The 22103-nt window shown below is 30.6% G+C and overlaps 3 protein-coding genes across 4 annotated transcripts; all 3 read right to left on the reverse strand.

Moving 5' to 3' along the window:
- Positions 1 to 1150: 1150 nt before the first annotated feature.
- LOC145743188 (matrix metalloproteinase-14-like) lies at positions 1151 to 12743 on the reverse strand. Its single transcript, XM_082561099.1, has 11 exons — positions 12480 to 12743; positions 6319 to 6510; positions 6151 to 6230; positions 5002 to 5288; positions 4092 to 4253; positions 3606 to 3705; positions 3325 to 3459; positions 2989 to 3131; positions 2738 to 2878; positions 2462 to 2581; positions 1151 to 2252 (listed from the first exon to the last, which is right to left on the reverse strand). Exons 1-11 carry the CDS (start codon positions 12672 to 12674, stop codon positions 1837 to 1839), a joined length of 1971 nt encoding a protein of 656 aa, XP_082417225.1. The 5' UTR covers positions 12675 to 12743; the 3' UTR covers positions 1151 to 1836.
- A 3783-nt stretch (positions 12744 to 16526) lies between these two features.
- LOC145743192 (uncharacterized) lies at positions 16527 to 18213 on the reverse strand. Its single transcript, XM_082561105.1, has 5 exons — positions 18124 to 18213; positions 17807 to 17925; positions 17583 to 17741; positions 17375 to 17473; positions 16527 to 17025 (listed from the first exon to the last, which is right to left on the reverse strand). Exons 1-5 carry the CDS (start codon positions 18155 to 18157, stop codon positions 16828 to 16830), a joined length of 609 nt encoding a protein of 202 aa, XP_082417231.1. The 5' UTR covers positions 18158 to 18213; the 3' UTR covers positions 16527 to 16827.
- Positions 18214 to 18653: 440 nt separating this feature from the next.
- On the reverse strand, positions 18654 to 21006 carry LOC145743193 (thyroxine 5'-deiodinase-like). Of its 2 annotated transcripts, none has more exons than XM_082561107.1 (5): positions 20654 to 21006; positions 20500 to 20578; positions 20247 to 20372; positions 19593 to 19781; positions 18654 to 19334 (listed from the first exon to the last, which is right to left on the reverse strand). In XM_082561107.1, exons 4-5 carry the CDS (start codon positions 19709 to 19711, stop codon positions 19079 to 19081), a joined length of 375 nt encoding a protein of 124 aa, XP_082417233.1. In that variant the 5' UTR covers positions 19712 to 19781; positions 20247 to 20372; positions 20500 to 20578; positions 20654 to 21006; the 3' UTR covers positions 18654 to 19078. The 2 variants fall into 2 exon arrangements, with proteins under 2 accessions (XP_082417233.1, XP_082417234.1); XM_082561108.1 differs by having other exon boundaries at positions 20870 to 20992.
- Between the last annotated feature and the right edge of the window lie 1097 nt (positions 21007 to 22103).

Genomic DNA, 22103 nt, shown 5'->3' on the forward strand with positions numbered 1-22103 from the left:
ATTCAGTAGCTTAGTTTTACTGAAAATAAGCCTTAAAAACATAGGATAATTAAAGAATTTGGTAAATACCCGCTACAAACTGAAAAATGACAGCAATGATCATCACCACTCTCTTTTTAAAACCAAATCCAATCAAGTACATGATAAGAAGCAAAAATTCCAAGGCAATTCCGGCAATTATAAGGTAGAAAACAACATCGGTTACCACTGCAAATTAGTAAAGATTAATTATATCAATTTTTGTAAGGTAATCACAACAGTAATAAAGCAACAATACCTACTTATGCTTGATACCTTTTTTTGGACTGTTTTTTGTTATGTTTTGCCAAATTAAATAATTAATGTTATTACTTACAAAGGTGATAGGTTACGCATAGTCCAAACGCGCAAGTTTTAATTAAACCAATCCCGATATCGGGTCCTACGATCCAGGCGTTCGTTGGGACTGCACCAGCGCCAAGTCCTACACTAACCAAAACTAAAATCGTTACTAGTACAACTAGCAAAATTGCGATTTGTCTTTTGTGAGCCATAATCTTTATTTTATATAGTGTTTTATTGAGAGTTAGCTAGTCCTGTAATAACATTTAAGATTTAGTTTTCATTAAAGTTTTGCTTGCACAGAAATATTTAAACAGTTAACTATAAAGTAGTAACGCTGAAAGTAAGTTCAATACATAATAAAGTATATACTTAGACTTTTATAGAACCGCACCCTTTATGTTTGGTAACTACACTAAAATATATATTATTTATTTTAAACGGTCTAATGTTTTTATTATAAATTCCGGTATAAATTGTCGTTGGGGTTTTGCGTTTCAAAGACGACGCTGTTGGTTCCGTTGTTGGCAATAAAGTAATTAAAATTTTGCGCATTGTCGCTTTATTAGAAAATATTGTTTACTGTTTTTGTTTATACTATACTTACATAATATTTGATAAATGCGGACAAAATTGCTCGTTATAAATAACATTTAACTATTTTAAACGTAAGCCATTTAACCTTGAAATTAAATGTAACTGGAATAGGACTTCCTTTTTTGGAAGCCTTCCAAAAACCTTTTTTTGGTTTAGTGCTTAAAGTTGAGTTTTCCATGATCAATTTCCTATATAATTCAAATCTAATTACAAATCCAATCCATTTGTTTAGATATACCATAGTATATTTTATAAGGAATGGCACGAAAAATAAGACTATTGCAACAACAAAACGAAAATATTAACATTTTTAAGTTGGTTTCAACTTAACCAAAGCGAAACCAGCATTACTTTGCTTTTAAAAATATATATTTTTAACACCGTAATATGGGATTGCTAACTCACAGGGTAATGTTATACATGTTACATGGTAATTATATAAGTTGTTAGATGTTTTTTTTAGGAATCTCGTAATTTTAATTAGTAAGTGCAAAATCTCAAGACAGCACATGATTTTAAATGAAAAAAGCAATAAAAAAAGGGTTCGACATATATAAAAAAAAAATAATAACTGACGTTAGCTCGCTTATTTCAAATGCAAAACAACAATATATTAATACTGATAATAATAAAAATGATTTAAATTATATTTTCCAAAGCAATATGTCTGTAATATACACTTAAATGTTGTAAAATAACAACATGATGTTTACTTTAATAATATATGATAACAGTTTTAAGTATTGTTTTTTAAACATTTTAAATTTTTCAAAGCTTTTTTTCAGTTGAAGTAAATGTGGCAAAATCGTTGCATAAAACCATGGGGAAATTCATTATGACAAAAACCCATTCAGGCTTCACATGAACTTTTTTGAATGACGGTCAACTTGTATTTAGAACAAATCCCCCAAAATTGTCTCATACTTTACCCTGGAGTGAAAACTTAAACCATCGGTAACGTTGTTGAGCTGACACAAACAACGTTCGCTCGCTGTCGGATTTTTGGTCTTGATCTTCCATAGAATCGATTCGTACACCTTGCGTATAAACGTTTGGTATAATTGTTGTTTTTGTGGCACCCTTTACGTTCGAACCCTGCTTTCTCCAAACGACGAACAGTATAACCAGCACTATAAGCAATAAAAACGCACAGCACAAGCCTATTACAACTGGAGTAGACGAGCCGCTCTCCGATTCGTCAACTCGCTTTTTAGGTCCACTGCAATATAACCAATCGTTTTTAAACGACAAAGGCTCGTTGCTTATTACTTTGATTTCGTAGTTGTCAAATATCCAATAAGAGTGGCCTTTCACAAAGTATGTATGGTTGCGACCTATAAAAGTTTAAACAATGTTATTCATGTGGCATTTGGTTTTACAAGCAAAAATAGATCTACTTTTTAAAAGAGATAATGAATTACTAACTGCCAAATTATAAAAAAACAAAATTGTGCTAGCATTATTTGTAACTGCCAATTCTCAATTTTTATTCAACAAAATACGTAAAACAAAATAAATTTAGTCAAAAGTTATATTAATTTACCATCTTCCCCGATTCCCGAAAATGCGGCGTCCACGTCAAGGGGAACCCCCTTCCAGACTTGGAGAGGGCGAGGATAATCTCTCTCAACTTTTTTGTCGCTAAATCTCCAATATCTCGAATCTGTACGTTTAAAAAATAACTTTAAATTAAAAAAAAATTAAAAACCAAGAGTATAAATACAAGCTTTACAAATTATCATTTTAATACATTTACACCTTAGTTCCACAATTTTTTGAAAATGAAAAATAAAAATTAGTTGAATTTTTCTCGTTTTACCTTTAAAGAAATAAGTTTTCCCATTTCGATCCCACCATACAGCAGCATCGATTGGTTGGTTGTGGGTGAGTCCCAGATATCTCATATGACGTGGGAAGCCTGGTAATATAGAAGTTCCCTCGTATTCCCAATACAATTGATCTAGAAAAAATCATTATTTATTTAAAAGATTTTCTTTATTTGTCATAACTTTTATTTTAAATGCAGAAAATCTAAAACATTTTTAAATTTTTTTTTAAATTTTGGGTTACCTTTAAAAAATACAATTTTATTCAATGTCGGATTTTCAAAGACGGCATCGACTCCACTTTTCAAATGCGGCCAAAATTCAGTAATTTTGTAAGGACCTTGCATTTTATCTGCATCTTTTCTTCGTCTCCACATATATTCACCACTAAAATATAAATTTTAGTTAATGTTTTTAAAAACAGTTGCAAGACAGGAGGAATTTTTAAAAAGTCTTCGTATTTATATTATTTAAACATAATAAATATGCAAATGTTCAGTAAAATAAATTAAAATAGTGTTTTCTTTTTGGTGATAACAAAACACTACCTTTAAAAATTACAAAAGCAAGTCGAGTTTACCTAAATACGTAAAGTTCGTTGCGAAGAAAACTGACTGCGTCATATCTTTCAAGTTTGCAGAGCTCAGGTAGCGGTTTTCGAGTAGTTCGTGAAGTTGTAGGCGTTGACGCTGTAACACCAGGTCGTACGGTACTTCTACAAAAAGTTTGACAGTTATAATTCCAATTTAATCACGTGTATTTACAGGCTTTTACAAAATAAGTGCTATGTTTTACAATATAAACCTAGTCAGTGTTCAATTTTTAATTACTGCCTGCCGTTAGTGGGCGCCAACGACTTACTTTCTTGTCGGCTTGTATGAGTGTATTGTCACAGTGCTTTCCTTAGTTGGCTTCATAGTGGAAGGATTGATTGGTTTTACTGGTTTTTCCACCTTCGGGCCTAAAGTCAAAAAAGTAATTTCAACACATTGAATCAAATGATCTTGTATGTGATGCATTGTTATGTCATAATGACGTTATTCAAGTTGCAATTTCGCTGCTTTGTTGTTAATTCATTTGCTTTTTTATTACTTAATAAGGAACTTGCAACAGTCATTTTTACGCCTTTGTTCGCATCTTACTTCCTGCAATTGTTTCAATAGCTGACAACATAAAAAAGAGTTGCCAAACGAGCTGAAACAATGTTAGTTAATACAAATGACGAGGTTTCTTTTCTTTGGAAATTTGGATAAAATAATTCTGTTACAACAAGCAACAATAGGTTTCAGGTCCATTGAGTTTATGTTTGTGTAGCAATATACAATGCAAGTTATTTTTTCTGCTTACCATATATACTCTGAATTCCAAAAATATCATCTTGAGGCAGTTGGAAATTTTCAGTGTCATGATATTTGTAAATTGGAGCCATAATAGCTTTACTGTCCGGAGAATGACCCAAACCCAATGCGTGACCTAATTCATGTACGGCTACTAGAAAAAGGTCGTTACCTAAAAAAATCACCAATTATTAGTGACGTAATTGGATACTCGAAATAAAACGTAAAATTGATTTCTACAAAGTAATACACTTGGATATTTCCCCTAACATCCCAAGGAAATGTTTCATTAGGTGACATATTGGTGACACTGGCGCATAAACATGCTTAGGTACTTTACATATCGACCAAAGGAATCTTGATTCAAAATTTTATTATGGCTGATTGTAATATTTTTATAAAAAAATTGGTTTCCGATATTCGATCGATTGTTAGGTCACGAAGTGACGTCACCATTGCATGCACCTGCTTTACAAGGGGACCATTCTCAAATCACCACATGACCAATCAAATACAAGTTTAATGCTGAGGAATTATTTATTCAGCACGAGCCAAATTGCTTTCAGAGGAAGTTATCATAAAAAAAAACGAACGTGACATTTTCATTTTAGTTTTGACTGAAGGAAATATTAAATGACGTTCCGATTCCAGGTTATTAAATATAAATATAAAATTTTAAAACGTGCTTATTGAGTTATGGGAAAATTTGGACAAAATTTTGAGGTGGAATAAATTTGCATAATCAATTTCAAATGAGAAAAAGATTATTGTAAAATATTCAAATTTTTCCAGGTAGTTAAAAAAAAATATTTGTAAGATTGAAAAGGAATTTCGCATAAGGGTGATACATAAAATATCCTTACTGCAATCTTTGTGCAGTTTTTAATTAAAAAAATACGAATTAAATTATTGTAACAAACCTTTATATGCTGCTTCATGTAAAGTCCACGGTTCCGCAGAATCAAAGTGAGTATCCCCTCCTATTCCAGGCCCGGGGTAATACGCATGCGCGAGGTATCCTCCTGGGCCGTCGAACGCGGTATTATCGTCATGGAAACCATCGGCGAAAAAGATCACGATATCCGGATTAGCATTTTGATTGATTTTAATAAATTTTAAAGGAGTATGTTTGCTCCAAACTTTAAAAGCGTCATCGATTGCTTCGTGCGTTTGCATTTCTCCAAGCTTAGGTGTGAAGTTATTTATTCTAAATAAAATGTTTAGTGTTTAGTATACCAATAAAGATTACTTGTAATAAAATCTAATAACGTTAGGTTACACTTTTCTTTGTTAATTTCGCAGGATACCCAACTTTGAAGGTCGAAGTTATAATAAATGCTTTTAAATGAAGTTTCTTAACACACGAGATATCGAAAAATGAAGTTTCTTAACACACGAGATATCGATTAATTGTCGGTAGGTTTAATTAATTATTAATGCTGCGATAGAAAAATTGCGGCACAGCATCACAAATTAAACTTTTTTATGTTGTTAATTGTAGCGTACAAAGTCAATAACAAAATGACAGTGTTGCAAATAAACAACAACTTTAAATCAGCAGCATGTTGCAAGTTGTCTTGTGAACTACCGTGTGTTTGTATAAATATTGTATAATGTTTATGCGAATGTTGCATAAGAAGAGTAAGTGTATTACTTGAATACCGTTCAGACCATACTATCACAACATAATGCATATTAAAGTTTACATTAAATATTTATTCTTTTTCTGGTAAAGGGCATAAATTCTTTTTAAGAAGGTACGTTTACATTATAACGTGCTAATAATAATTTAAACTTAAAATAGTCGCAGTAATTAGGCTGTTCGAACTTTAAGGCGTCGACATTTGCAAAAACGCCTTTAAAACGAGTATTTTTAAACTTTGACGACCCAGTTGCTAAGGCAATAAGACTGCCACGTGACTTTCACTTAAAATGTTCCCAGGCCATAGAATTGCAAGCACCCGATTAAAACAATTTAGGAGTTTGTTTTTTCCTGTTCGACTCGCTTTTATAATTTTAAAAGTTTTTAATTCGAATTTTGTGGGATTGGGGATAAACGGAAAACTTACGAGTATGTGATGTCGTTGTTCCGCCATTTGGAGCCAACAGTGACGTATCTTCGTTTACGAAAATTAGTTTCTACGGCAACCTGAAAATGCACAAAAATTGTCTTTTTACTTATATTTGATATAGGACACACATACGTAATTTATAAAACTTTAACGTTAAAGCTATACCTTATCAGGATTGGCACATCTTGGTTTTTGCATAAGTTCTAGTGTTTCTTTATCAAGTTCACCGGTTGGTTTAAGGTTAAAAAACTTTTGCATTTCGACCAGAGCTTTAGACATGCTGTGTAGTTCAGCTGGGTCGCCTTGTTTTGTGCTCATTGAATCTGGTTGCACATAACCGTAGTTTACTAAATATTTCTGTAAAACAAAAACTAGTTTAAGATAAAGTGTTCAATTTTTAGCCATTTCTTGTCAAACAATAGCATTGTTGAAAACTACAATATAAAGTGTTGTATTTATCCTTTACAAAATGTTGTTTAAATATTGTACTGGTTCGGTTAATAACTCAGATAAAATAAAATAATATTTATTTTGTGAACAATATAGACAGTTTTACAAACTAGCCTATCAGAATGGCTTTAAGTTTTAAAGTTGGCATACACAATAATGCAATTTAATGCAGTTGCTAGGGATTAATAAATAATTAATAGGATGACGACTCTTTTTGAATAGCGCCGCACCGTTACTATAGCAACAATTGACATGCAACTCGAAACCTAAAATAAGCGACCAATTTTATTCACTATTATTACAAAAATTGAACCTAATAAGAAATGACAAACTTCACTTCTCTTTTGATGTTTTGAGATAATAAAATTGTATGGTGTTTTTTGATCTAATACCCACTTTCCTATAACGTTTGATATAAAAGGACGTGTTAGATAGTAGAGATAAATGAGTTTTGCGCGAGGCTGCTTAATGTTGGTGTATAGATATTAAGCTCGACTCCCATGGGAAAAGTGTATCATAAAACTAGTAACGGGGGGCGACAGCCCATTAAACAAACGCCGCTTAATAGATTTTAATAACGTTTTGGGAGTGATTATCGCCACTATTAACACATGTGTTAAAGCAAGTCTGCTGCAAGCAGATCTAAAGTTTGATTGTATCAAAATGTTTTAGAAATTAAAGCCTAATGAGAATACACATTACGCAAATGTTATATTTAGAAAAAATTGTCTATATATTTTATACACAGCATGGTGTATATAATACACACAAAATGCACGGTGCTAGGCCTTATAAGGACATAAATAACAGGTAATCTGTTTAGTACACAATCAAAACATATCGCTTAAAACACTTTGTGGTGTATACAGGGTTGGGGTTTAGTTTGGTGCAGGTTTAGCACATTGCTACAAATAGAACAAACAGAAGTTTAGAGGCTGAGAACTTTTACCAAGGGTGTAAGGTTGCAACGAGAGAAATTATAACTCGATACTAGTGTACGCACCCTCACCAAATCGCATCAGCCAAATAGAGCCCCACTAATCATTCACACCAAACGTTGTCTGCTTAGCCTAACCATAAAACAATAACATGTACCCAAGCCTCCCCTATCAAGTTCCAGCCCAGCTTTTAACAACCTGTTTCTGCCCAGTTAAATTTACTGGACATGACGTTTGTTTTTGATAGAGTTACAATTTAATGAATTAAATGAATGCCACAAATCGAAATCTGCAACCCTTGGTGTTATCTTGCGTATTGAACAATTAGATAGAGAACTGTAGTATATCATTTTGGAGTTTGGACCATACTTGATGACGTCATAACCACAACGTGGTCACGGCCACTTAAATGTTTAGTTGAGAGAGTAGTAATGAGCCTGAACAAGCCAAGTTAGTCATCACGGCGTTATCTTGCACCCTCGTTTAACTATCAACGCTTTAAAGTTACAAGATAAGGCCGAGGCCTACTCTTAAAATAAATTGAATTTTGTAATACATTATGTTATCAACAGCCATTTTCACATGTAATTTACAAATGACGTAACTTATGTATTTCAATATACATCCACAGAAAAACGTGTAAATGTTGTGTAAAAGTATTAGTACAAAGTTGTCGACATAATTTTTAAATTTTCACAGCCCTAAAGAAGACCCAAATGCATTTTTTACAGACTATTTTACCACGTGGAAAAATCATTTGATCGATGCAAAAAGGATTAAATCGTTCACGAAATATAAAAGTGGATCAATACAAAATATAAAATGCACTTAGCTAAGGCACTAACACGTTGACCTAATAACACATTTTTTAATAGTTTTTAATATTTGAGAATCGTAATTTATGATAGTTTTATATTTGTTTGCGCAAATAAAAGTAAAGACAGACTGCATACCGCGTAACTACTTAACCGTGGCTTACACTTAGAACTTAATACATAACAGGTAAAATAATTACAGTTTTAAACTTGAAATTTAAAATATAAAGCTTTAAACTTTCAAATTAAAAATACATTTCCTTATTTTTCAATTTTTAGATAAATTGTTGTAACTTACAAATTTAAAAAAATGTTAACTTAGGGGATTCTTTTTTGTTTAACGATATGATTTCTATGACTCAAATTTCACGCCTCCGTTTTATTAAAGGGCAATCGAAATGCTTTTCTAATGACCAAACGATGTCCACTTAGAAAAAACATGTGCGCAGGTGACCAGACGTCTGACCAAATCGTTTCCTATCCATTGGATTAAATCACAAAATTTAATTTACATTGCAAGGAAAATAAATCGGAAATTGAATTTGTGAATTATTAAAACAGATATTGGTCACAATTTTACGGCCAATGATTTAACATGTTTAATATAAAACCTAAACTGAGTCACAATTGCTAAAAGGGAAGGTAACAGTTAACAAAAATTGGCTCTTTTATTCGTCCAATTTGAGTCACTGAAACTCCCCAAAATTTTGCTGTGAGATTGACGCAAATCTATTCAAGCGCGCATTAAGAAGAAACCTTCGACTATTACCGAACAATGGATGATAAACGCTAGTCATAACATATGGGGAAAATGATTTGTTTGCTTGTTTGATTAGCACATATAAAAGTAGCTGGAAATTTTTTTTTTTTAAATTTGGGATTGTCATATAGATTTGTAAACTTGCGAACAAGCATCACCATTATAACTTTTTTAAATTTAACTTAAGTTTTTAACTTTAACTTTTTGTAAAGAAAATTCAATTTACTTTAAAGCATTAAAAATTTAACAGTTTTAGAAGTGTTTTTTACCAGGAAAATACCAAAACCCAAGTGTACAAAACCTCTTTTATACCGCAGCTGTTATTTGTTTCACATTTTTAACCTGTAACTTGTTTTAATGGCAAATCTGCATATAAAATACTTGTGCTGTTTATCTCTGCCGTAAGTAAAAGGTTGGCGTGCGAAGTTGGTGACGTTAAAATTTACAAGTCGGATTAGAAATCGGGTTAAAATAACGGTCAATAAACGTAGCATGTACATTGGGCTTAAACACAGCGTTCATTGACGAAAGGTAACCTGTACATAATAGCCCAAGGCCCATGATAGAACGCGTTAATCATGCCTAACACGCGCATACAACTAATTGTAATCACCAAACAATTCACCCTGTGAAGAACTCAATAAAATAGGGATTATAAAATGCGTCATAAAAACGTCAAAATTACGTAACGGCTCTGACCATGACTCAAGATTTTCATGCATAAATATCATAACACCGTGGCCCGCAAAAACAAATGTAAACTCAAGCCATAAAAATATATTATTGTTATGAAGATATATTAGACACAACATTACCCTAAGATAGGTGATAAAACGCTATAACAGTTAACAACTACATTTTATTTCTAATTTACGACGATTTGCTCCATTTTATAATTAACCTTTTCAATTTGAAGATAAGGATTTATCATTAACCTCTATAGTGTTAAGTTCCTAACGATAAAAATAAATTAAGTGTCCCAATGTAATTTTAATTACAACAAATTAAATCGTTTGTAATATGTCATCTGTAGGTGACGACCTTAAAAGCCATATTTTATTAAAACTCTTGAATAAAATACGTCGAATTAAATTAAAAAATTTAAAACTTGCTTTTGTAAAAAAATCCAAATTTGGATTTAAAAAAATTGTTTGAGAAAATCGCGAAAATTAACATAACTAGTAGTTGAGCGCACAACTACTTTCTCCTTACCTTGAAGCAAGGTGATCGAGTAAGGTGAACGGGTTGTGTCATAACAATTTTAAGTCTCAAGTAGAAATTGTCTTAAATTAGACTAATTTGGCGTGAAACGTCGAAAACCCCCAATTAAACTCTAAATTTATACACTTATTGCGAGGCAGGTAACATGTTATACGAATTCCAAGTCGTTATTACTACATTCCAATATAAAACCAACGCACTATTCGCCAACCGTTTTAAAATTAAAATCGCCCTAATTCAATTTCCCTTAATTATTTCGCAGTGGTATTAGGGTAGATTTGTGAGACAGGATACCACTGTAAATTGGCCACGTGCGACATTAAAAAACAGACGGTAAGCGGGTATTAAGTTACAATTGTTTATTGCCATACTAAGTGTCCCTTGCAATTACTTAAAAGGGATTATTTTCGAGTTATCCTAACAGTGTGCGCGCAAATTTTGCCGAGAAAGTAGGCTAACATAAACAAAGGCCGGCGATTTACCTCAAACAGGATAATTTCTCATATGAATCATTTTTCGTTGTCTAAGAACTTGTTTACGAGAATTTTTGCTCCAAATCATAAAATTTTTGATTTTCAATTTCCAAATATTTTTAAAATTTTTGATTTTCAATTTCCAAATATTTTTTATTCATAACAAAGATGATGTATTTTTGTAAAAATAGATATGACCGAATTTTCAATTTGATATCGATTTTTTGGTACACCGGTGTGTATGACCCTACTAATTGCAACACCGATACAATATTCTATTCTAACGTTCAATTTTCTTTATACACATGCACAAGCGCCGTAAAAATCCCTCAATCAATATCAAATCCAATTGATTTGAATTGTTCCATGCGCCGTCCATTTCAAAATTAAAACATGTAAAACTTTACCGCTAAGGCTTTGGTCGATCGAATTTAATATATCGAACAAGTCAAGTTCGGCAAAGTTTAGCTTGTCGAGGTATTTATTAAAATACGAATAACTGCTGAAAGGCGGATAATATTTAATAAGTAACGATTTTTGGACACGTTAGATTTTTTACATGCTTGCAAAGCCACAGGGAATTAAAAAATATATTTGTAATATTCAAAGTTGGCATTGGACTTTGTCAAATTCTAAAATATTTCTTTTCAAGAATGTTTCTTGAAAAATCATAAAAAATTAGGATTAAATAGGACACAACAATCTTTTTACAACAACAATTTTACGCAATTGTAAAATGCAATAAAACTTTATGTTTCAAAATATAAAAAATGGGTCGATTGACAAAAACTTTTTTTAAATAAAATTTTATTTTTAAATAAAATATATATATATATTTTTACATTTATATATTGTTTTCGAAAAATGTTTTTCAAAAATTTTTCGCATCTCTTTAAGCATATCATTTCGTGACGTAAGTGTTATTAATGACCGTCACTCTACGCTATTAATACTTGTTATTTGACAATACTTCTTAACTGACAAGCAACCTATTGTGTTGTTATGACACTTTCTACAACGTAACAGCTGGAAGTGTTACATCAATTTTTGGTTTATTTCTTAAACAAGATTTGAATGCATATTAGGTATAAACACTAACATGACGAGTGCATATATGTAATACGTTTTTCCGTTCGGGTATACCCAAACCGGACGTTACTACGTTTTACTTCCTAATTGGTACTACATAGAAAAACACCAAATAAAATTTGTTGATCTACATGATTTTTAACATGGTCATTTGTGTATTTTATTTTTGGACTACACATTTCTATACCGTGGTTTTAAGTTTGTATAGCAAATGAGTAACTTCAGTCAAACTATGTAAAACATGCTGGGATTGTTTGATTTTTTGCTTTACAAGCTATTTTTATTGGTTTAAGATTTCCATAAAATGTAGGTATAATAGCCTTGTATTTGAACAAAGTTAATAACTGTAATTTCTCCTTAAACAAGTGGTTTAGGTACAATAGAAATAAAGCTTTGAAATGACTATAAAACCCGGTATGCAATTTTTTTAACTGCAAATAGGCACTAGGTTAATGTTAATAATTTACAACAAAAAAGACAAAGGTCTTCTGTATAAAACCTGTTAAAACAGGTTGTTTCATGCGAAAAAAAATTACCATGTTTTTTTTGTCTTTTTTAAAAATGTTTTAAATCAACTTACCATCCCCATTTCCTCATTGGCCGCTCTTTTATTTCTTGCTTTGGCTTGAATTGTTTTTTGATTTAATTTGCTGGCGATTGTAAGGCGAAGTGGAGACGTCGAGTTTGCTTGTGTAATAAATAGGAAAATAGTGGCAGTAAAAAATAAATAAGTTGGCAAAGCACTTCGTGGATTCTTGGCGCTGGCGAGCTGCATTTTGCTTCGGTTTTTATATATGTATATATGTACAATAGTTTAAAACACGTCGTATAAAAATCAATTAAGTTATCTAAAATAAAAAATAAGACAATTAAATAATAAAATCCATTTTTGGTACCAACCATTTATATAAGTAAAAGCGGCATACTATTTTTACCCTAAAATTACGAGCTACGTATGGCATTATTACAAGTCATTAACTAACTGTCAGTTTAATTACGTAATTTTTTGTTACAATTTATAATAACAGTGTGCTAGTGTCAAATCATTGTCGTCCCATCACTGCCTATCTCAAGTCAAATTTTCTACATTTTATATAAAAAATCGTGTGGCCTTCGATAAAACATATTTCGTTTTAAGGACTTCCTGAAAAATTTTGCCTGCGTTTGCAACTTTTTTGTGACTAATTTTTGTCATCTGCGAAACAGGTTGAAACGTTGGTCGAAGGCCCAAACCGCTTTCTTTATTTAAATTTTGACTCGGAAGTACAGCTAGGCCAATAGCGGAAGAATTTGGCCAATTTAAAACACAATCATGCCTTTACCCCTATAAAACAATTGTATATATTTAACTAAATGTTCGAACCACCCATAAATAACTTTCGTATTAAAAGTCTGGAAAACTGGGCTCTGTCTTCCTTACCTAATAGTCGAATGAAGTCTGCTTTTCAATTTAACTTGCTTTTATATTCAGTGTTTCACATTCATGAGACAACCTTTTTTCTATAGATAGCTTAGTGACAAAAATAAGTCGCAATAAATTGCCAGGCTAACAACAATGCCAAAATATCACCTTCAAACTAGACAGGTGTTCTGAAAATTAAAGAAACGCCAGCGGAAAGTATACGTAATATCTATCAATCAGATGATTTCTTTTCCCTGTAAATAAACTTACCTTATACAACATGTCATGTTATGGAAATGGTCATCAAAACATGATTAGAAACGGAAAAAATAGATTTTTATTAATATTTAATTATAACTTATATTTAGCCAAAGGAAATAACAAATTTTTTTTAATCGAAAATGACAACGTAGTAAAGTTCACCTATATTTGCTACGCGTTTACACTGTTTCAACCAATTAGAATTAAGTCTCACAAACAATGTGCAGATAAACAAATGGTCATGACTCCTACACACAAAGCAGCCCAAACGAACAATATGCTTAATTTAGACATAGTTTTTGACAAAATCAGTTCATCCTACGCGGTATAATAAGTTTATGTGGGGCCAATTAAATAAGATAAGATGTACGTTGTTTGGATAATAAAACGCTAACAAATATAGCTTAATTTAGTTTTAAAGTTCATCTTAACGTTGTTGAAAAAGATGCGGGCAATAAAAAGTCGATAGCGTTATAACTTTGCCACAAATACGTAAACGATGATCTTATAAGACTGTATTATCGAACACGCGGTATACCACTACCAGACTTTTTCTTAGTATACAGTTTCTAAACGCATTAAGATTGGCTAACGAACCGTAAAGCTCTAACTAAAGAAGTTCAATTTTTTTTTCAATTTTTTTTATACAAAATTTTACAATTTGAAATGTAGTTTATATAACTAACGCAAGTTTATATCATAACGTTAACTAGTTTAAAAACAAGTCTGCCTACAGCATAACTTTCTGACTGTCTAAAAAACTTATGATAACTACTTGTTTCCGAAAACTAAACCACTGAAGTCTATACTGTACTTGGTAAAATAACAATACACATGGGAGCTAAAACTTTTAGTTGATGTGGCCACGTGCTGATGACGTAACAATTTGCGCTTTAATTTGATTGTGGCTGGATTATGAATTGGATTAAAAGTTAGTCTGGCCTTTGAAAAAAAACAACACTATAAGTTTTTGTGCATGCTTAAATACAGTTAGGTTATTATATATGATGAAGTAATTAATAAACCAGTAAACGAATTTTGGAAATTTGTATTATTTCCGCCTATACCCAAAAGCCACAGCACACAGCATGCCACAGTGTAATGTTCTGTATTCTCTCTTTATCTATATATACGCTATATCTACTTAAAATATTCTGTTATGTACACAAACTGAAAAATGCCCAAGCTCAGTAGTAACTTACAAAACCAGTTATTAAAAACAGCAACTGGGTAAAGGTTAACAAAAAAAATTAGAAAATTTGTATTCGTGTTTCTTAACTATTAAAAACGCATCAATATTATAATATTTGTTTAAACTTCATAAGCTATACTTCGTAAGCTATATATTAATCGTACGTTGCTCTTTTTATTTAAACATAACTATAACACCTTATTTAATCTGTTAGCCTACACCGACAAAGGTTGAAGGTATTTATTTAAACAGCGCTCAGTTCTCTTCTCCTTTCACTTTTTTCTTTATTCGATTCTCTCAAATATATGACTTCGTAGCCTTCTTTCCGATTTTAAGAAAGTTACATTTAATGGCAAGTTTTTTAGTTTTTTTTAATTGCAAAATAAAAAAATGAACGATAAATTAATTTTAAAATTGTGTTAAAAAACTAAAAACACATAAACAAACAAATAATAAAATGTTACGATAAAAAAAACAAGATTTAAAATAACAAATAGGTATTTTACAATTGATAGTTGATTGAAATTTTGAATGAAAATAAATAAAAAAGGTCAACACTTTTTTAAAAAAAATGTCCAATTTTTATACTGTTTAGGGGTTCATATTGAATATTTGTTATAAAAAAATTAAGTCACTCATAATTTAACGATTATGGACCAAACTCTTTAACTTTACGGTCCTTGCCAAATTTATCATTACGTTTAAAAAACTTTAAAATGTATATACTTCAATCTACATATTCTAACCCCAACTTTATAATCTCCATTTATATTATGATACTTTATTATTTTTAATTTTATAATCGCTATAAATAATATATGATGTTTTTGTTACTTATACAGTTCTGGCATCTCATTACTTTTACGGTTTTAATTTTTTAGAGGACCGTAAACTATAAGTGATACAATATTTTTTTATAAAAAAAAAATTTTTTGTGTTAAGATAACTTTAATGGAAGTTCTAAGTTTTAAATTATTTATTATTGCAACTTTCCAAAATTTTTTTTAGATGTAAACAATATTATAATTTTTGACAATATCTTTAAAATTTCGAGTTCAACCATTTCGTACAAAGCATTATTGCAATATATCATGACGTCACAATGTCACGTACTTAGCAGACAGAACCTCACTCATTAATAATTGAAAGGTGCTTTTTCTTGCGATAGTTTAACGTTTTACTGTTTAAAACAAAATAATTTTAAAACAAATAACGCTGGGTGACTTTTAAACTAATCAGTCACCGTTTAACGAGTGGAATTAAAAACTGTGACGACATTTCTGCGTCAGAATTTATTTTGACTTGGCGACAGAATTAAGCAAAATCACCTAAAATCGGTGACAAAATTACATTTTTAAATTTTTGATCTCCATTCGACCTACATTGTAACTCTGTAATTTATAAGAACGAATACGTCATTTTTTAGGCTGAAAATACGCGAAATTCAGCGGAAGTATTTTCCTATTTCGTGGAGGATTTTTCTGAAATAATTGGTACGCATCACCACAATATTGATTTTAGGGATTTAAGAAATGTATGACTCATGTCCATGACTAATTTAGTTTTTGCCTTAAAGTCAACTTTCATTTGTTCGCATTAAATGTCTTGACGTTGCTGGGCATCCGCTTATTGGACAGATCGTAAGTTGTGACAAATGCGATTAGGCTCAATTTAAAAATACGTATTCGCACAAAAATTTTAATAAATCAAAAATTTGAAATTTAAGTGATTATTATTGTATTTATTTTAACTTGACAAATGATGGATGGGTTGATCGTTATTTTAATATAATAAAAAAATACAAATAAATCATTTTTAGGTGTTTTGAAAAAGGCAAGTTTAAAGGTATTTAAAGGCTTATGTACCGATCAATTAAATTCGTCTACAAAATTTGCATAAATTTAAATTATGGGTATTTTTTATTAAAAATATATAAAAAAGTGAAGTGATTAAAAAATAAACTTTTAAGTTTAAATATTGTTAAAGTTTATACCAGCAACAAATAATTTTTGCTTGATGTTTTTTAAATGCAACATGTACAAAATATGTTCGAAATTATCATCTTTTATTATGCTACATAACTGCTATAAATCGTGGGTTTAACGAATGAACTGGATTACAAGTTGTAGGATTTAAGTCGTTGATTACTGGGGCGCTTAGACTTCTCGCCGTACGCGGGCGCACTTTGTTTATCCTCACAAGCATTGGAAACCTGGTCGGCATCTCAAAGTCGGAGAAAGATTGCTCCGACCATTGGGCGCAGTGCATTTTCTTAAAAAAACAAAATAATAAGCGTTTAAAATTAATAAACAAAGTCACGTGACCTTTTACCAATTAATATTTTTACAAGATCATTTATAAATATGAACAGGGACAAAATTAGATTCGATGAAAGTAGTCTGGTAGTGTAGTGTGGCGAACCGGTCATCAGACTACGAGCCGAACCAACACCACGCTTTCGCCTTTTAGCCAGGCGTTTACGGATGGCTCAAACACGTTCCAATAGCACACCTTTGCTCAATAAAAATATCAAAAAACCTTTCCCCTAAAGGGGACATGGAAAAAAATTTTAAAAAAATTCGATGATATCACTTTATCACTTTATTTTTTATAGTTTTACCTGGGCTAAGTCTTTTCTGCCGCTGCGTTCCAAAGCAGTTACAAGGCTTCGCATCCGCTTTTTATCACCATCATGTCGATCCAGCCACAATATTAACATCTTATAGTTAGCAATAAAAAATATGAGTTACTTTAAAGAGCTAATGTCATTTTAAAAATTATTAGTAAATTTTATATTAGACTTATACGATAAAAAAAATCCTAGTTGCCTGATAATTTTTCTGTTTGTTGTCTTTATGTTTGCACTCGATTTTAGCAATTTCGTCACGTGTTAAGTTGAGATTAAATGCGAGTAAATTCCATTCGTAGCCGATGTACTTGCTCAGGTATTCCATTATGCTTGGTGTTAAAATATCAAACTTTACAACCTAAAAATAAAGTGCCATAAAATAACAAGGCAAGATGGCTTACACGTAATAACAATCAAGGTTACTGCAGCTTTTTTGGCATTTTCTTCTTCCATTCTTTTTCTTCTTTCTATTTCTAATCTTCGCCTTTCTGCTTCTTCCTGATCTCTTATTTTTCTCCTTTTTCTTTTACCTCGCCGAGAAACTAAAACAAAATTGAAGGGTTACTACTATGTTATGTATTATTATCATATCAGACCATTTTTTAAAACTAGCTGTATAACGATAGACAAGTTTAAAACTAGCTGTATAACGATAGACAAATTATCCTTATACTATCACATAAACATGTAGTAAAAAATCCGTTATATATATATATATATATATATATAACTTTACCAACCTAATCCTATGCAACATAATTTAAATAAAGACATATTGCCTTTACTTTAAAATCAAAGCAATCATAAAAAAATTCAAAACGTTATCTGTTGTACTGACATTGTATCAATGCACTCAAATGTAACGAATTTTAAAATAGTAAAATTTGATATTTTATACTTACCTAAAATTAATATTTCTTAATTAAATTAATTCGCTATATTTTTGAAACGAACTGACCCAGCTAATGACCTAGGCTTATGATTCTTTTATTCGAACCTATATACGCGACGCCCAATATGATATCATGTTTACCACGTTGTAATAAACAATGCGAGAAACAATAAACCTATCAAAGAATATTTTCTAATAAAAGAACAGCCTGAACACCATTAACTTATAACAGATTAATTTTTTTTTTCTTTTTGATATTAATTTTCTTTGCTGGTAGCTCTGTGTTAAACCAAATTAAAAAACATAAAGTTCAACTATTTAAAATAATTGTTTATTACGGTTTTAAAAATATCAAATATTGTTATGTTATGCGTTCAGATGTACAGAACAAAGTAATTTAATACAATGGAAATGAAATTATGTAACTTTGTCGCTTGTAAAAACATGAGCAAACGTAAATTACAAGTACCGTTATTCAATTTCGCTGTATGTTACAATAACAAACTTGCAATGAAAAGCAGGCTAAGCAATACCAAAATTAAATAATATAAATAAATTAAAGTATGAAAATAAAAAAAATATATTGCGCATATTACATCTAAAATTTTAAAGTTTTTTGTTGTAGTATATCAAGTTTTTTTCCAAATTTTTCTTTATTTTAGTTTCAGAAAAATTCTTCATTATCTTAACATATTACATTTGCAAAACTTTAAAATAAAAGCAAAATAAAACAAGTTTGGCAAAATTAAAGCTAATGGAAAAGGTCATTATTACAAACAAAAACACAATTACAATTTAAATATTTACTGTCTTTTCATTAATGAATTTAAACTTTTTTCCATCTCGGCAATGCTGTAATAATAAGGTCCAATACCTCCTACATATTCTAGTTTGCCATTTAGTATAATGAACAGTCGTTCGGGCAACGCACCAAATTCGTGATTGGCTCGGTTGTCCATTTGGTCAACGGCTATGTCAAATTTCATCGGACATTCTTCATTAAAAAGCTTAGCGGCCTCAAAACGCTCATCTATCTTAGTGTGAACATTAACGACAAATCTGTAGTTTGAAATGAACAATAAATAGCTTGCCAATTATAGCCACCAATAAACACTGTTTTTAAAATTTATTTTAGTTTAAATTTGCCAAAGCTTTTATTGGCTTGGCGAGAAATTTGTACATCTAACTTAAAATTTAGGCGATATATTTTTTTAAATTAAGTATTAGCAAATTACCTATTTATATATACAACAAAAAAAGAAATAGATTAGGTTATAAAATAAATGACTGATAGATATAACCGGTATTTTGTATTACTTGTTATTTTTTAATGACCACTGATCTGCAGCGTGCATTTCTTCGATATAGACAACCACAACGTTCACTTTATCACCATAAGATTGCGATACATCTTTAAGTTTAGCAAGTGAACCCATAAACGGGGGTCAAGAACATGATCCAAAAGCGACAATAAGAGGTTTGTCAATTTCAGCATAATCTAAAAGCCTATATGAAACATGTAATATTAACTATATTTTACCGAAGCAGGGGCTTGCTTACACGATAACTGGGCATAAACAGAGTCTTATACTAGTAAAAACTATTATTTAAAATAGTTTTTTGTGTATTTGCATAAAAAGTTTTGTAGCCTTAACGTGTTTAAATGTCAACAAAACCGAATGTTGAAGCCTAACAGAAAATAACACGTTTAGGAAGGGGATGCAGAGGAAATTAATGAAATGGATTTAAATAAAATAAAGTAACGAAATCGAAAAACGACTTTATAAAAGGTTATTTTTAAAACTTTTTAAACGATCTTAAATAAAACGAATTTTAATAGTTTTTATTTGTCCCTGTTTAATCCCTTTTTCTGTTTATTTTTAAGAAAATTATAAACTATGCCACTCAATGCATTAATCAGAAAATGCATTTTTTAGTTTAGGAATATTTATTTGCAAAGGTTATAACTACCGGCATGGTTTTTGGCTCGGAAACTTTAGCAGTTCAGGATTTGGGCTTGGTTTGTGCAAAATCGCATTTCTTTTAATATCGACATATAAGAATTGATACAAGTTGTATCGTAAACTTGCCAAGGAACTGTGTTAAAATAAAATATTATTAAATATTTATTAGTGTTAGCAAATATATGTTTGCATATATTTATGTTGTAAGCTGAATAGTTTAATCACAATTTAGTAAATATTTGTTCAAGCGAAAAAAATACTTAATAATCTGGGCTCGACTTAAGTCGACGTTGGTTTTTTCAAAAACTTCTTCCTGTCGTTGGTTTCTGGGTATTTTTTCTATGTTTAAATTTGGGATTTAATATTTTTTAACAGGTTTGCCCTTTTTATTTTTAATTTAACTTAAGTACTTACTTCCTAGCTTAATGTTAACCCATTTTTTAAGATCATCTCTTAATTCGATGCATATAAAGCAAAAAACCAAATAAATATTGTAAACAATTCGATGAATTCGCATGTCATACCATAATGACGTCATTTTTAACAAGCCAAATATGACATGAAATGCAATACTTTGACAACGAGTTTATATTAATATTAACCAATAGGCTACTGTCCAATTTTAATTACCATTTTATCTACACGAATTAAAAAAAATCCTGTTTGCCAAACGATTATGCCTTTGTTAATGTTTCCTGAATTCTATTTATAGATAACATTACTAGTTGTTTACTAAGTTTGCTTACTCCTAGAATAGGGCTATAATAAAAAATATAATAGGAGTTAAGACTAGGTTTTCTATATTTTTATACTTTCATGTAACAAAGTACAGTATGCTAAGCTACAATAAGACTGCAATTACCAAAAAGGAAAATTATTAATTAACCAACAACTGTACTTAACTAAACAAACTGAAGTAAAGTATACGAAGTTCTTCCTGTTGTTTAAACTTACTACGTTTGCACTGTGTAGCTGTAATTTGATATAAGTGAATGATTACATATACTTTTACGCTGCACGTTAATTTACGAAGCCTTTGTAATTGTTTTATTAAATGTCGATTACAGGCTAGTCACGATTTTGGCTATATATTTAGTCAAGCATTTACTACATATTTAAAATGACTTTATGTAACAAGTAATTTACATAAAAAATATTATTTTATAAAATTATGGTTATAAAAACATTACAAAGTATGTATTTTTCATATTCCTTTTTCGTCAGTTATTACTTAAAGGCAAATACTTTTTTTTCTTTAAAGTATCTCCTTTCCATGTGAGTTTTTGTGCGAAAATTAAAAACCTTTGCCTGTAGAATAATAATAAACATTTTTAAAATAGTAGAGTCCTAAATTTATTAAAACAAAAAGTAAGTCAGTTATGACCAACGTTTTTGTAAGCATCTTCAAAATGCACTTTTGCAAGGTTTTTTAATAAATATCTATACTAACTAACTAACAAACTGTTTTTTTAAATGGCGCCAAACTGCCAAAGCGCATATATGTTTTTTACCCGTTCTAATTTTTTAACAAAATAAAAACTAGCAATATAGTGCAATATTTTGTGTTTTTACTGTTTTTTTGGTGTATCATTTTTATTTGGTTTTTGAATTTGAAAGTGTAAATTATGAAAGTAAACCAACACAACTGACAGCATGGTGTAGTGATAGAACACGACATGGAGTCGTAGGTTCAATCCCCACTGCTCTTATGTTGTAGCACTCTTGAGTAAGGCGCTATAAGCAGTATGAACTCCTGCTCGGCCAGCACTTATTCAGCAGCATAATTATCGGGCAATTTTAATGTATAATATTGAATAGGGTCACATGGGGTGAAATGAGTGTATGGGGGGGGGAAATGAGTATG

The sequence above is a fragment of the Corella eumyota genome, chromosome 2 (assembly GCF_963082875.1).
Source record: "Corella eumyota chromosome 2, kaCorEumy4.1, whole genome shotgun sequence".
Taxonomy (NCBI): Eukaryota; Metazoa; Chordata; class Ascidiacea; order Phlebobranchia; family Corellidae; genus Corella; species Corella eumyota.